At 42.1% G+C, this 15,581-nt stretch overlaps 1 protein-coding gene across 1 annotated transcript in view; it reads right to left on the minus strand.

Annotated features, from left to right (window-relative positions):
• Positions 1 to 2,808: 2,808 nt before the first annotated feature.
• Positions 2,809 to 15,581, minus strand: part of PDIA4 (protein disulfide isomerase family A member 4) — a 17,626-nt gene continuing 4,853 nt past the window's right edge. The window contains exons 2-10 of the mRNA XM_026843813.1: positions 10,512 to 10,692; positions 8,561 to 8,766; positions 7,772 to 7,910; positions 7,055 to 7,260; positions 6,211 to 6,369; positions 4,931 to 5,082; positions 4,372 to 4,528; positions 4,044 to 4,277; positions 2,809 to 3,480 (exon numbers count right to left, since the gene is read on the minus strand). Coding sequence (XP_026699614.1) covers positions 3,065 to 3,480; positions 4,044 to 4,277; positions 4,372 to 4,528; positions 4,931 to 5,082; positions 6,211 to 6,369; positions 7,055 to 7,260; positions 7,772 to 7,910; positions 8,561 to 8,766; positions 10,512 to 10,692 — 1,850 coding nt within the window. The 3' untranslated portion in view covers positions 2,809 to 3,064. The remainder of the gene's footprint in view (positions 3,481 to 4,043; positions 4,278 to 4,371; positions 4,529 to 4,930; positions 5,083 to 6,210; positions 6,370 to 7,054; positions 7,261 to 7,771; positions 7,911 to 8,560; positions 8,767 to 10,511; positions 10,693 to 15,581) is intronic.

Consider the following 15,581-nt stretch of genomic DNA (forward strand, 5'->3'; position numbering starts at 1 on the left):
GAAGGCAGGCAAATTGGGAGTAAGCATGATGAAACATTGAAGCTTAGCTAAGTAATATAAAGAATTGGATGTGTGCATATAACCCTTTAGCCATCAACACATAATCCTTTAGACATAAACCACTGACCAAGTCTGGGACTAGGAGTGGATCCAGATGCACCTAGGCTCCGTCAGGAGTTTAGGGGGGTCCATTCTGGACCTTGTGACTCAAAAGGTTTTCCTTACCCTTTGTATCTCTTACACATAAACCATTGACCGAGTCTGGGACTAAGTTTGGATCCAGATGCACTTAAGCTCCATCAGGGGCTTAGGGGGTTCATTCTGAACCTCATGACTCAACAGGAGGGTCTCCCTCACCTTTTTGCACCCTACAATCTCTGTGTAAGTCATTCCAAAATATTAGCTCGATTTTCCTTTGTATGTTTCCTCATGCAGGAAGTAACAGAGTGAACCTTGACATCAAACTGTTAGGTTGCTTTAAGTGATCATAAATCAGGATCCTCAACAAATTGGCAGGATCATAAAACACTCAACTGCAACAATCCCTCTTCCGTATTCAGCTCGGACTTAAGCACTGCTGCTGCAGAAGAAAATTCCAGTCTTTGAGCATAACCCTGAAGTAACCGTGTACCAGGCCGCCTCCACCTGCGGAGACAAGGAAGAAGAAAACAACAGGGGCACCATGAAAGACACCTTGGACGCTCCCCTGGGCCTTGTCCCTTTTATTGCCACAAAGGCTCCCAGCAGGCAGGAGAGGTGGTTTTCCACCCAGACTGGTGTCAGGTCCTGCTGGGAGGAAGTCTACAACAGAAACAGTACAGCGTTGGCAATGACAATGTTAGTAAGCAAGCATCAGCACGAAGACGGGCAAGAAACTCTTGTAAAACTTACTGTCCCACGAAGAATGGAGCTTCACTCAGCCTTGACTGTAGTCCCCACCACCAATAAGGGACTTTTCACCCTCCCTTCTACATGTTCCATATTTATCTATATCCTGCTGTTGGTTAGACATTATCTGTTCTGAAATAAATCCCTAAAGCCTACAACTAACTAATAAGCAGGAGCGGTTTAGTTCCCTGCAGTATTAAGTGAGGTATGTGCTTCAGGATAGAAACTGAACTGTTTATGCACTGATTTTAGAAGTCTGTGCCTACTTCTTTGAAGAACTGAGTTCATCTCAACCTACAGACAGGTCATAACTTGCTACTCAGCTGATGGGAAGATAATACACTTGGTAAAAAAAAGTCTTGTAGGTGAAATATTGCCTAAGTTTAACAGCTATCTGTACATTTAAGGAGAGTCAAAAAAAAGCCCTCTACTGTATAAAGAGGAGATTTCACAAAGCCAAGGCCCTGAAGGGAATTATGACACTGTTTTAACACAAAGCAGTGATTGAGATCTGATCCTGAATAGTTGCTTAGCACTTCCCAGCTTTTGCTGATAAACAACAGGAGCCGAATAGCATCCAACCACATCCCAGCACACCGTGGAGATTTGATACCGTCCCCTTCATCCATAATCTGCTGGTGAGCTTTGTTCAGTACTGTCAACTAAACTGTCAATTATGAGAAAGCCTTCATGCAATCTTATACACCTCTGCAAGAATAATTTGCTAGTCACGCTTTGTCGCGTAGGTTGTTAACAGTCAGTGAGGAACAGTCCCCTCAAAGCAGCTGGGAGGCACGTCCCTTCAACAGGGATGCAAGGTGCAGTAGAAATAAGGATTATGTACCCTCTTGCAGGTCCTTTTGGGTCCTTGGACTATACCTTAACAGCCCCCTCCTGGGCATGAGTTTACCCTTGCTACACAGAAGACTGCATCTCCCCAGAAGAAAAAAACAAAACCAAAAACAAAACATTGGGTGGTGGGGTTTTAGATTTGCACACCCTCCAAAAAGTCAAAAACTAATACAGCAAGGAAATGCTGAAGGAAGACTGCTGATTTCAGTCTTTTGCAAGACAGAAAACAGTGCTGCTAGGAGAGAAGCACTACCCGTAAAATCAAATCTGTATCACAACTGCCTTGTTGACACTGAAGTCGCACACACCGTGGCATCACAGCTCCAAGAGGCAGACAGTGCTTCTGGAGTATATACCCCAACACAGCCCATAGATTTACAGGCATATCTAAACTGGAACATTCAGTATCAAAATCCACTTTTAAACACACATACTGCCAAGAGGAGCACAAAGTGGATGCGATCAACCTTTGTAACTGCAGTAACCACCACAAGAATAAAGTCCACAAGAAGTCTGCTTCCCCAGAGAAAAATCCCTACCAAACTTTCCTCTCTGCAAAAAAGGAAAGGAGATGGCAACAAATAGATTTGATACTAGAATCCAAGCATTACCACCCACTAGATGCTCCCTCCACCACAACTCCAGTTCATCCAAAACGTACTTGGGAAGACTAAGATATAAATGGGTCAATATGGACTAGTAAAGAGAAGTAAAACTTGCTATTTTAGCATCACCCTCTCTACAGAGGAGCACAAAGCAAAAGCAGACAGGTCTACAACACATTTAGTTAGAAAGTCACTGTGTCATCTCAACAGGACTGAATAATTCGCCCATACTTTATAGAAAACTGCCATTCTTATCCTCAGCAAAGAATACAGTGATATAGTCATGTGAATAAGTATACAGAAATATAACAGAAGAGAGACTGGCTCAAAACACTGCTCCCCTCAGTAATCATACCAACAATTGACATTGAAATCTGTTTGGCAGAGGGATCTGGTTCTTTCTTTTCAGTAATATCTTTTAACTTTAAAAAGTTGCATTGGAATCAAATAATCAAGCTCAAGATAGTCACAAAAAATAGAGGATGTATTTTTCTCCAAAGATCAAAACCATAACTAACGCAAGACATTCATATCAGAGAAGTTCAGTGTCCAGAAAAACTTTTCTGCCATATAAAAAAACCAAAAAGATACTGCAATTGCTTTACTGCTCAAGAATTTCCTTGCTCAAACTGCTTAATTCTTCTCTCATGGAAGTTTTGTCAGTAACTTGTTTTTAACTACAATGTACAAACAATTTTTCTTCACCACCCTCATCCTATCTAAAGCTCTTCTTTTGTTCTGGAGAGTTTTGTCGCATGCTCCTCTATAAACTTGCTCAAATGCTCTAAATCTCTGTCCCCACCTTCAAATTTAATAGGGTTATTCTTCCTGTCCCTCTGAGCAAAGTAGATTGTGGGGAATCCCTCCACTTTGTAGTGGTCACTCGTCACGTCGTTGGCAGTGGCATCCATCTTGGCTATGACTAGATTCTTCTCATTCTTGTATTTTTTGCCTAGCTCTGTATACACCGGTTCTAGTTGCTTGCAGTGTCCGCACCACGGGGCATAGAACTCTATGAGAACATCGTTCTTTGGATCCATTACTATGGTATCAAAAGTTTTACCCACTACCACTTTCACAGGCCCTTTGTTATTTTTTGGCACTGGCTGGGACTTCACAATAGGCTTCAGTTTTCCTAGAAGGAAGCAAAACACATGCTACTGTTAGAATGCAGTAAGAGCAATCCTTATGATCTCCCCCAAGAACAAAGGGCACAGACACATCCTCCTGCCAGGGAAAAGCACCGCACTAGTAAATGAACTTATATTTGCATGAAACTAGCTTGCCGGTGGGTTTCAGCACAATCACCTTGTGAAATACAGGTAGCGATTTGTTTCACAATTCCCTAGAACCTTTCCTCCCCTCTTTTTATGGCTGTCCATCCACAATGTAGTAGACAGCAATTTATGATACTAGCCCCCGAAATGAGCACCAACTCACGCTTCAAAGCTGCATGAGTGTTTTAGGCTTGCAAACATGTTTAGTTTTAGAATACAGCTAGATGCCACAGCATAATCCAAGTAAAATTAGTGAACTGAGGTTAAAAAATAAAGGCAAGAAACATCCAAAAGCTTTAAGTCCCAGAGCACTGTGAGGCTGCACATTTAACTGTCACAGACATTGTCTCAGAAAGACCTCTTGAAAAACAATGGGGGAACAAAGCAAATGGCTTAGAGAACCCTGTTTTAGAAACTGCACCTTTTTTGAATGCCTGCACAAACTGCCTGAGTACATCAGAGTCAAACTCTTCTGGCTCCATTGCATATTTCTTGCCATGTTCATCCAAAATAGCAACATTGACATCCTCTCCACTCTCAAGCAGGCCCAAGTCTTTTATTTCAGAAGAATAGTCTTCCTCATCAGAAACAGCAAACACGTATTCAGGGAAGTCTTTGGCCACTTCCAGGACTTTGCCTCTCCAGTACTGCGTAGCTGAAAAAACAGAACACAACAGGGTTAGTAATTTCTAGTTACTTACTGCTGGCTTCCTCCCAAAGTGGAGAAAAGGTAATCTTAGCTAACTTACCAACACGATAGTCGAAACTAAAGTCTACAGAATAATAGACAACCACTAGAGGACGCTTAGCATATCTTTTACCATCGTTGGAAGGCTTGCGATGGCCAACTAGAGGCAAAGCATATTTTAGCACATGCTCTTTAATCTCTGATCCATCTGTAGAGTCCTGCTTAAAAAATTTGGGGAAAAAAGTTCAGTCAAATGCATTGAAGTGGCATTTCTGTAACATGCTACTGAAAAGTAATACTGATGCATGCATGAATGAGAAAGAAGGTCATGCTGTAAACACTATTGTCACCATATTCTTCAAGTCCTTAAGCACTAAAGATAATTTACTATTCTACTCAAACTGAATATTGTAATGGTAAATTATTATTTGAATACATAACCTCTGGGTTAATTTCATAAAGCTTTCTTGAACAAAGCAATACAATTTCAAGGGACAAACGAGTTCCTTCAAGTACCTAGTGGCATACTTCCAACAGGAAGATGCCAACTGCTCATGTATACAAAGAAAGAGAACCTTCAATCCGCGTACAAACTTTCTAGCTTTGGACCAGCTACTCACTTTAAGATCCAAAACATGCATCTTGGCCTCGTGCTTTGACTGAAATTTTTCTGGCTGCATGACAACCAGTTTTCCTGGAGATGCTTTCAATAGTTTTGCAATCTCATTGCTGAAGGTGTGGTGGAACTTGTAATCTTCTCTTAAACCGTTAGCTGAAAAATTATGGTCAGGGAGAAAGAAGAGTCATCAAGTGAAATGACAGCCTCTGACTGAAATCTGGAGACTGCACCGCACAGAAATTCTCTTCCCATTCTCAATGGGACATGGAGCAACCCAGAGTCTCAGAGAACAGCTCTCATCCAGGGGTGGAGCAGCACATGAAAATACATACAATTTGAGTAGCACTGTTTGAATGATGTTCAACAACTCACCTACTTGGGTTATTCTCCATAATCAAAAGCCTTGAACAGCTTCCAAAACATATATGGAGAAACAGCTATTTGTTTATCAATCTCCTACCTCTCGGCTTCCCTCCAGATAACAGAAAGCAGAGCTGGAAGGGAACTCACAAGGTCACTTAGTCTATTTGCTTTGGGGAACAGTTCTGTATCTTGCTATGCTAGAGCAACCACATCAGCTCCTATACACAACTATAAATGTTGGCAGCCCCAGAAACAGACATAGCCAGGGGGAAGAAGAATTGCCCATGTTGCTCTCAAGGCTCTGGTAGAAACCAAGAGTGGCTGAGAGTGGTTCAATCGTGCAAGACACAGGGATTGATTAAAGGGATCAAGCACTTCAAGAGCCTAGCTGCTTCTGCGCGGTAGCAAATATCATTAATAGGACCATCAATGTGTCACATCAACAGGGTTTAAGAATAAACATCACCAGGATGGATCTAGCTAAACTGATCCAGAGGCGGATGAGGATTCTTTCTCCAGGTCAGTCCACCATAAATAAATCTGGCAGAGCCCAGCCTCTGGAACTGTCAGATGTGAAACAAGCAATAGCAGATCGCAAAGCTAGTAAGGCTTTAAGCCAAGAAGTTGTGATTTGTTCCTAGGCTAGGCATTTTCCCCTCCTCTCTAGTCTGTATGTTTTTAGGGACACAATACCAAGAGGAGGTATCTCCTGTGACTGGCTGATACTTGAGTTATAGACTCAAAATCTGGTGTGAGCTTTTTCCTCAAGTGGAAGATCACCCTTCAATCTTCCTCTTATTCTTCTCCAACCACCCCCCCTATACTAAGAGCAGAAATAAAGGATCTCTCCATGACCAAAGTCCCAGGCAGAATCTCAACAAAACATACATTTCATTAATATTTTAAAACATTCTTTACCTGCTTCCTGATAGAGCTGATAGGCTTTATCATTCTCTCCACTAAAGACACCAATGATGATGACATCATCCCCATCCCTCAAAAATTCTTGTACCTGCTTGGTACCCTGAATCTGTTTGGACGGAGGACCAGCCTGTTCAATCATGTAGTCAACAATACCTGTGAGACAAATGTGACCCCAAAGTTGCTTAGAACATTTACTGAACTGAAAGGTTCAGGCATTTTCCCTGTGACATTGTTTAACACCACAGTTCCCACAGACACCTTTCTTTCTGTGCAGCCTTACCACCCACAATAACCAGAAGACCAAATAAGTAAGACCTCAATCCAACTTTTTTAAAGCTGTAGTTCTGGATAGTCTCTTCAGGTTGGTTTCAGAAGAGGTGATCAAGCACGAGTTCCACGAATATCAGCTGATCTTTAAAGTAACCTTTCTGAAATTCCAGACCCTTCACTGTCTCCTGACCCTGTTATAAGCCAAAGTTCTAAATGGATAGTCTGAAATCTTCCCTCTTATTAAAATCTAATATTAAACACTTTGCTAGCCCTTATGTTGCACTCTAGTCCAATTAAAGGCTGCCCATTTACTCATACTGCCACTGCTTCACCACATATGTTTAACTTACTTTATATTAAGAAAGAGCTTGTAGTACCACCATAAGATATTAATATAAGGATTAGGGACTAATTTACACTGCTGGCCTATGTAGGTATAAGAGCAGAGTTTTCCAGGTTTTCCCAATTGCCATTGCTATGATGCTAACAAGTCTGCAAATCCTATAGATACATCAAAACATTTGTGGTCAAGCCCTCAGAAAATAATAAAAAGCAGAAGATGCGATACCATATTTTTCCCGTGGACCACTGTAGTCATAAGGTTTGCCCTTGCGGAAGATTTTCAGAGTTGGGTAGCCAGAAACATCAAACTTCTTTGCAAGCTCAGTTTCAGCAGTGGCATCGACTTTAGCCAGGGGGATAGGAGGTGTGCGCTTGCTGAGCTCCTGGGCAGCCTTCTCGTACTCCGGAGCAAGCCTTTTGCAGTGTCCACACCTAAAGAAGGAGAGCAGAGGGTAGTTTTTACAAGCCACCAGTCCTGCTAGGTACCTTCTACCTCTGAAGTTAAAAAGTTAAATCTTCCAGAATGGAGAGAGTAGAAATGGGGTTATTCAATCTCTAGAGAACACTTCAGTCCCGGAAGACTTGTCTTTCCAACCTGAAGCCAATCTCTATGTCTGTCCCCATGTTACTATAGGTAGTTTCATTTTTAGAGGCCATTTTTAAATTACAGACCCACTCCCTTTGGTCTTCAATATCTCTTGATGTGTTTCCAAATTAGTACATATGGAGAATCTTCAGTGAAGTTTTGGAGACCAACCCTTGCTGAGACACAGATCCAGTCTAGTCCTCAAGTTATTTGTGTGAACCTATGTCCACATTCAAACTAAGGTGAATTGGAGCTACACCCCTGCACAAGGCAAGGCACAACAACAGAAAATAGGTTCCCCAAGCACGTCCAGGCCAGCTGTGCTAGAAAAGTACCAGTGACTAACTTCTTGCTTACCATGGAGCATAGAACTCCACCAGGATTATGTCGGCACCATTCACGACGTCATCAAAATTATCCTGGGTCAATACCAGGGTTGCTTCTGGTGGAGGGGTCCAATTGGGGTCAGAAACCTCCTTGACTTTGGCCACAATTGCTGAAATACAGTTCAACAGCTCAATTAGCAAGCTTGCATTACTATACTGGTAGCACATCAAATGTTGGTATCAAGAATTTAAAATCAGAATGGCAAGCACGGTCCTGGACCAAACACAGTCAAGCTTACATGAGAACACTTTCTTAATCAAGCTCTTTAATGCTTTACTTCATTGTTGGTATTGACAAGAAGGTCTTTAATATTCTCTTCACTCCCTAGAGTATCTTATTATGCAGAGCACAGATCTGTACTTTGCAGCACCTTAGCACATGAATTCCATCTCAAAACAGACAGAAAAGGTAGTTATTGCCCTCCGACTTAAGCTGGACACATTCATTAAGCAAGAAACAAGTGGTTTTATGTACAGTCAGTGTACAGACCAGACATTTGTTATTAGCTGATCCTTCAGCAAGCATGAGACTACCTCCTATTTCAGTCAAGTCATATTTCTAGAAAGCTTTCATCAGTAACAGCACTACCCACTACCTGCAAAACTGTCCTTTAGCATGCAGCCAATTGAGAAGACAGGCAAAATTTTAGCCTTCATAATATTATTCTCCTTAAGCAACTTGAGATCATAGTCCTTCAACATAGTCAAATGATGAAGCAAGAGCATATACTTCCTCCTTTTGCAAAGGACTGGTGCTTACCATCTTCCGTCCGAGAACCATCATAGTCAACAGGTTGGCCTTTTTTCAGGATTTTGATGGTCGGGTAGCCACTAACGTCAAAACGACTTGCTAGGGAAGTGGCTGCAGTAGCATCTACTTTGGCAACCGGAATAGGAGGGTCATTTTCCTTCAGAGTTTTGGCTATCTTTTCATATTCAGGAGCAAACTGCTTGCAATGCCCACACCTGTCGGAAGAAGAGTCAAGCAGTTACATAAATCCACAACAGACCCACAGGGGCATTTTTCTACTCTACATTTCCAGGATGACTTCTGACAGGTGTTCACAACCTCACTGTAAGAATGTTTGTCTTGCCATCTTTTCAGACAATAGAGAGAATAACTGTAACTATTGTGCTGCTTGTTCAAATCCCAACCTCTTCTATTTCTGCTCCCCTCTTCATTCAAAAGGCAACAGAGTTCCTTATGTTTTCTAAAGCCACCGTAAAAAAAAATGAACAATTGCTTTTTCAACAAAATTTCAAACCTTGTACTGTGCTGCTTCTTCCCTGCCTCCACAAATATAATCTCACTCAGACTTCAGCTTCTCCCTAATCTAGATCCACCTTCTCTACCCAGCACCCTAAATTGAACTAAAAAGAAGAATGAACCAGTTAAGGTGGCCTAATGAAATCTCACACCCACCATGGTATCACAGCACCTGCTCTCTCTCTGGACAAACCAGAGCTCTTTGGGAAGCAACAGCTGACATGACAGAGGAAAGCAGTGTAAGAAAGGCTGAATAAAACTTGACAAGCTGAAGATGAAACCAGGAAAATGAAGGAAAAAAAAAAAAGAAGTAGTGTGTAGCAGATAGGCTGTACTCCTTAGCCTCTCAACTGGCAGGAGGGGGAGTAAAAAAAAACAAAACAGAAGGGGTGTTTAGTCTGTGATAACCACACATACTTCTGTTTGGCTAAATTCTGCCTGCATGAAAACTGAACATGAAGCTAACTACAGCTGCAGAAGTAGTACCTACAACCAAGCAGGGATGGTGTTGTCTGTAATGCGAGTGGCAACAGTTAAAAGGCAACTCCATCTCAAGCAAGATCATGTTCCCATCTCTATTCAAAGACTAGAAAAGGACAAATGAGTAAGTTGTCTTTAAATCACTAAGCTACAAAGGAAAAGAGGTTCTGGCTGCAACACTAACTCAGCAGCTTGACTGCAAATATATCCTACTCTTGTTTTCCTCCACTAACCATCCCTACCATTTTTGTCCATATGAATGCAAGAAAAGATACATTCTGGCCTAAATTCTTTGTCTCAACTATAGGAAGGTAAATTCACTGTAGCTCCCCGAACACACTGGTGTTACTGTGAACCCTGGTATGCCAGCAGAATTAACATCATTAGGTAGATACAGGAAACACTGTTTAAATTGATAATACAAACGAGCTACGTCCTTACTCACACCACACTCTTCTGGCATGGACAGAGATTTGAACTAGAGAAGGAAAACCTCCTAGCAACTCCCCTGTTAGGGAAGTTTCCTCCATCTAGATGAGGAATTGCACAAGTTCTCAGTGGGCCAGCACAAGGACATGATAGCAGGCTGCAAGACCACACTGCATGACTTTTCTGGGGCTCACTGGGACCATTTCTGTTCCCTGTCAGGCACAGAGCAGGGATGGCACCAGGGCTGTGCTTCCCTTGGCACAGGATGCCTCAGCATGACCCACGCTTGTAAAGAAAGAGCAGGCTGCTGTATGTCGCATGGTACAGGGGCAGGGAAACTGTTACTTCCACGCCACCAGAACTGTCTCCCACTCTGGACTAGCAGAAGCCAGTGCTTCTCCTGCAGACAAGCTACTGCTATGTTACCTTTAAAACTGCAACCCAAGCTCACTTTTTAGGAGCGTGTCCTGTCAGAGGAGCCCCCAACAGCCATGCCAGCCAGCACCTAAGAAGGTACCACAGGCTGCAAACCCACCATGGTGCATAGAACTCCAGCAGCACAGTGTCCTTATCTGCAGTAAAGCTGTCAAAGTTTGCATCATTCAAGACTAATACGCCATTTTCTTCTTTAACTGCAGAATCATCATCCTCATCGTCGTCGTCTTCATCATCGTCGTCATCATCACCATCATCATCAACTTCTTTTGTAACAGATTCTAGAAAAGTAAAAATGAAACAGTGATTAAATTGTATCGTTTAACATTAAAATAATGGTACCAGGTTAAAGATGGATTAAGTATATCCTGTGGTTAAAAAAAAAGAAGCATCAACACATGGTAGTTCCTGCTCCACATACACAATGACAGCTACTTCAGTTCGCAAAGAGCTTGGACACAGATGTTTCACCATCTCATTTTTGTCCACACCAGCTAACATCAATATTTCAGTAAAGCGTCAACATGTATTTTGCACTTCAGGACAAACTAGCAAAACAGATATGAGAATTAATGCATACTGACCCTATGCGATAAGTCTCTACCAGGGTACGTTGGGTATCTTCTTGAAATGGGGGACGCAAGACATGTTTTGTTGTGCTTTTGGGCTCCCAGATGAGACCCAAATTGGAACAGAAGCCCTCTATTGTGCAGCAAAACAGCTGTCCTTCAAGTGCTGCAACTTGTGGTTGAAACATGAGGTGTCTTGTACCAAAAAAACAGATGTTATCTGTCCACAATGCTTCTCTTTTACCCTTACTACACCTGTAACACCACAACTGCTCAGTTCTGCCTGTCTAACGGTCTAATAAACAGACAAGGCTCGCTACAAACACAAATGCTATCATTTCACTACTACCAAGGTGGTTTAGAGGCAGCACTTCAAAACTATGCTTCTGTTCCTGACTGCTCAATCCCACTCTTTCCACCTCAATGTATCTTGCTTTCCATTACAGTGATGTTTCAGGCTTGCAATTCGTTGAAGAGACTTTCCACTCACAGGAGCATCACTCTGCTCTGGATTAGCACCAGGTTGCAAAGCAAGTGTAAAATCAAATAAGTAAGTGACTGTCACAGGAGTCCCATGAAAACTCATTCCTATGCACTTGGCAGATGCAAGGTACTCTTCTAAAATAAATGGAATGAAAACTTATTTCAAAGAAGTTTTGGGGAGGCTTATGATTTAAGGAGGCCAAAACTGCTGGTCCAGAACAGGCCTTTCAAGAACAGATCAGATTTGCTAAATTACTGAAGCAAAGTTAGCACGTGAAACCTGAAGTCAGGACATTTCAACTGGTTCGATCTTTGCTGACATGGAATTTGGGATGGTTTCTTTAATATTTGATCTTGCACGTGTTCTTTTAAACTTTTTTTTTTTTAATCTGACATCATAAAGGCAAGCAGACTTTTCTGAATGATTTTAAAGGAATTTCAGTCACAGAACAAGTAATGAAAATACCTCATCCCAAATGAAAACTGTACAACAATGAAGCTAAGTCTCTTTCAGCCAATGGGACTCCCCGGATTAGAAAAAAATTCAAAAATTAAGGTTTCTTGTTGAGAACTATTCTCCATTTAACTTTAATTGGCTTTTGACTAAGCTGACAGGAGTCACTGCAGTAGGACTGCAAATCATGTACATGCAAGTTACTTATTTAGGACAAGAATTCTGAAAATACTCTGATTTCACCTGGAATTTGAAAGTTAAGAATGATAAATCTGTAGTATCCAGATATGAAAAAGTGGAAAAAAACCAAACCCCACTATGCGCAGACCAACAGCAGACCACAGGAACAAGCTAACTGTAGACAAAATTATGCTATTAAATTGCAATAGCTATTTTTCTGTTAGGAAAAGGTATTAAAAAAATAAATCTATATGCTCTCAGAAAACAATATAAGCTCCTGAAGAAAATGCATTAATTTTAATTAGGACCCAACTTTACATACCACCACAATTTTAAAGCCTCTGATGAGGGGAAAGATCACAGATCATTTATCACAGAACAGTAGTTACCTGGATTAAGTTTCTTTAATTCATCTGATCCACGGAGCAGCTAAAAGCACTATTTGCAAGTGGACAATGCCTCCTGTGTGGCTGCCTCTGAGCACTTGCAGTGAAAGGGCTGAACTGTCAAGCACCCTTGAAGCAAAACTACAGTAGTTCTGTACCTACAGGACTGCCCTGGTGAAAGGCACATTTTCAGGGGGTTGCAGCAGTCAAACCTTCTGTTTACATGCATGCCCAGCCTTTCCGAGGGCTATGTTTCACCACAGGGCATTCATTCATGGTCAGTCTGTGCCTGAATTCCCAGCGACTTGCACGATGCCCACTGCTTTTCCAAGCAAATCGCTTCAGACTTGATTTTTCCTGACACAAAGGAATTTGAGCAAAACTAGCCAGCCATTTCTGCTGTGCACCTCTGAAACCACCAGACTGCACTCATTCCTGCTTACTATGCTAACTAACATGCCCCCAACAGAGAGAAAAGACCACTGCAGCTACTGGGGCACAGGCTCATGGTTTTGAAAGCCCATAACCAAGTATCACCTGCAAAATCATCCTGCACAAGTGTACAATGTTACCGCTAGATCTAAGCTGAAACAATTTTGTATCTTTCCTTGTAAGTGGCTGTATGCCTGCCAACAGAAAACTTCCTTGACAGCAATACATGGTCTGGAGCATTATACACCACCCACTTCCTCCTCCAACATGAGGGCAGAACAGGAGCACTTAACAGCAGGACTCTAGCTTTTCCCAACTGGCTTAAGGAGGGCATGTATTTCCACCAAAAAAAAAAAAAAATCACCACACCTATAAATTGGTCCTTAAGAGTGCAAAGTCATCCTCTGAGGTCTCCAGCTTCACCAACACCTAGGGTTATCACAGCTACCTCTAACATCCCCTTTAGTGTTGGCACTGAAAGACCTGCTTCAAGGACCTGACCAAGTAGGGGAGAAGTACGCAGGACTTTTATCATTAAAAGCAAGAAACTTTCCTCCGCATTAATGATTTACAATTAGAAGAGAACAGATTCAGGTGTCTCAGACTCATCCTGTAATGGCAGAAACAGCTAATAAATATTTGCATAAAACAGTTCATGAAAATAAAACAGCCACACCCAAATTGAAGTGCCTTTGTTTCTTAAATCTACTTGCAAAGCAGGTGGACAAACCAACAAGTGAGAGCTGTGGCTAAACCTGCCCTCCAGTAAAATATGGACCTCTCCCTTTTACCTCAACAAAGCACTTCCACAAATTTCAACATACAAGTGAAAAAACGTGATGAAGATGGCACTCATTTTAAGACTTCAGGTACGTGATGCTGGAGAGCAGGCTTTCTTCAGCATGACAGCTACTCTAAACAAAATTAATTCCTACAGTAACTTCACAGAACTTTCACCATTTATTCTAAGTCTGGCCTAGTAGCTTTTTCTTATGTAGGGTGAATCCCATATGAAAAAGTTGCATCCAGACATCAGTGACTTCAGCGTTCTGCCTGAAAGTTTCAAGAAGGACACTGCAGAGTCTGTTCACCAATTGGATAAGCTCAGTTTTCAGAAACCCAGAAGGCAAGACTCATAATCTGTTGCCAGGGCATTCAAAAGCCTTTTTATGAAAGCAGTCTTCTTCAATGTTATCTATAGTGGATCCTCTACAAAATCCCTCCTTTTCCTTCAACAGGATGCAAAGGGTGTGAGAGTCATGATCTAGGCTTATCTTGCTGTGAACATATTTGCCTCACTGTCCTAGCCAAACTTCACTTCCAAAATCACACAGTGTAAGCCTGGCTTCATCTTTTTTTTCATCTCCTGAACAATTGACTTACATAAAGTCACTTGCCTGTTGCAAGTAAATTTATTCCACTTCATGCAGGTCTGCATTTCAAGGGCAAAAATGGAAATCCTTAACCACATGCCTTTTTAAAGCAAAGGCCTGGTAGAGCCTAGTTCACGATTTATATACAACTTCGAGATACACAATAGAAATTGTAAAACTATTCAAGCTGTGTAAAGGATTAGTGCTCAACTTGCATATGGGGGGAAAAACTTTCATCACTGTGCATCTCTGATCCTGAGAACTCATATAATGAGAGGAACAGCACACGTGGGAAACACTGATGAGTGCCGGGCCCACGAGAAGCTGAGCTACTGTTGTCACACACAGGGCCCAGGCTTGACTGTAACATCACAGGTTCTTCATCATCTGAAGGTAGTAGGGGAAATCAGTGCTAGGCTTTGTCACATGCTACAAAGCAGTAAGTGTTCTAGCTGAAAGCAGAAAAACAGACATAATATGTGTATTTCAGCTTTGAATTAAAAGAAAAGCTTCACAGGAAGATTCTGTATCTTACTGCAGATGCTATATCCTACAAAAAAGCCCACCCAAATCTCTTGATCCTTATTCTGCAGATCATACAGTCAGTCACACAGATAAGGTACCTCATACAAACGTGTTTCTTGAAGTTTTGGGGCCTATTCACTAAGCAAGAATTTGCAGGACAGTAGTTCATCCATAACCTGGTCTCCCTGAACTAACACTTAGCATATAGCAGTGTAGGAAATATGAGAGGTGCAGGATTTCTCAAAATCCACACGAAAGGTACTTAAAACCTAAAAAGAAACACTTTCAAATGTCTGGCTGCTACGTAGACGTACTAAACTTATTAAGTCAGAGTAGTTTTGTTTCAGCTGGTTTTGGAAAGGACAAGACAAATTCAAAGACAATGGGAAGAAACACCAAGACACTAGCAACGCGTGGCCTTCCTTTTGGGAGAAGATATACAGGCAGTTTGAAATAAACGCACAGATCCCCTGAACTAAGGGGTGAGGAAAAAGAGGGCTCCGTCGGACAATGAAATTGCAAATGTAGTGGTAATTCAAAAGTCAGTAGTTGCCCACACGGCAATTACTAATTGCTAGCTTTTAACTCCGCGTTTAGAAGAGGCGAGGCAGAGCTGCCGCACAGCGAAGGAGAAAGGAACAGCGCTGTGACAGGCAGCCTCTCCGACACACCAAGGCCTTCGCGGAGGGGGGGACCAGCGCCCTGCCCCCGCCGGCTCTGCCCACAGGCCTGCGGGGAACCAGCCGGCCGCGGCCCGCCCCTTCGGGC

This window comes from Athene cunicularia (assembly GCF_003259725.1).
Source record: "Athene cunicularia isolate RWA chromosome 2 unlocalized genomic scaffold, athCun1 chr2_part2, whole genome shotgun sequence".
Taxonomy (NCBI): Eukaryota; Metazoa; Chordata; class Aves; order Strigiformes; family Strigidae; genus Athene; species Athene cunicularia.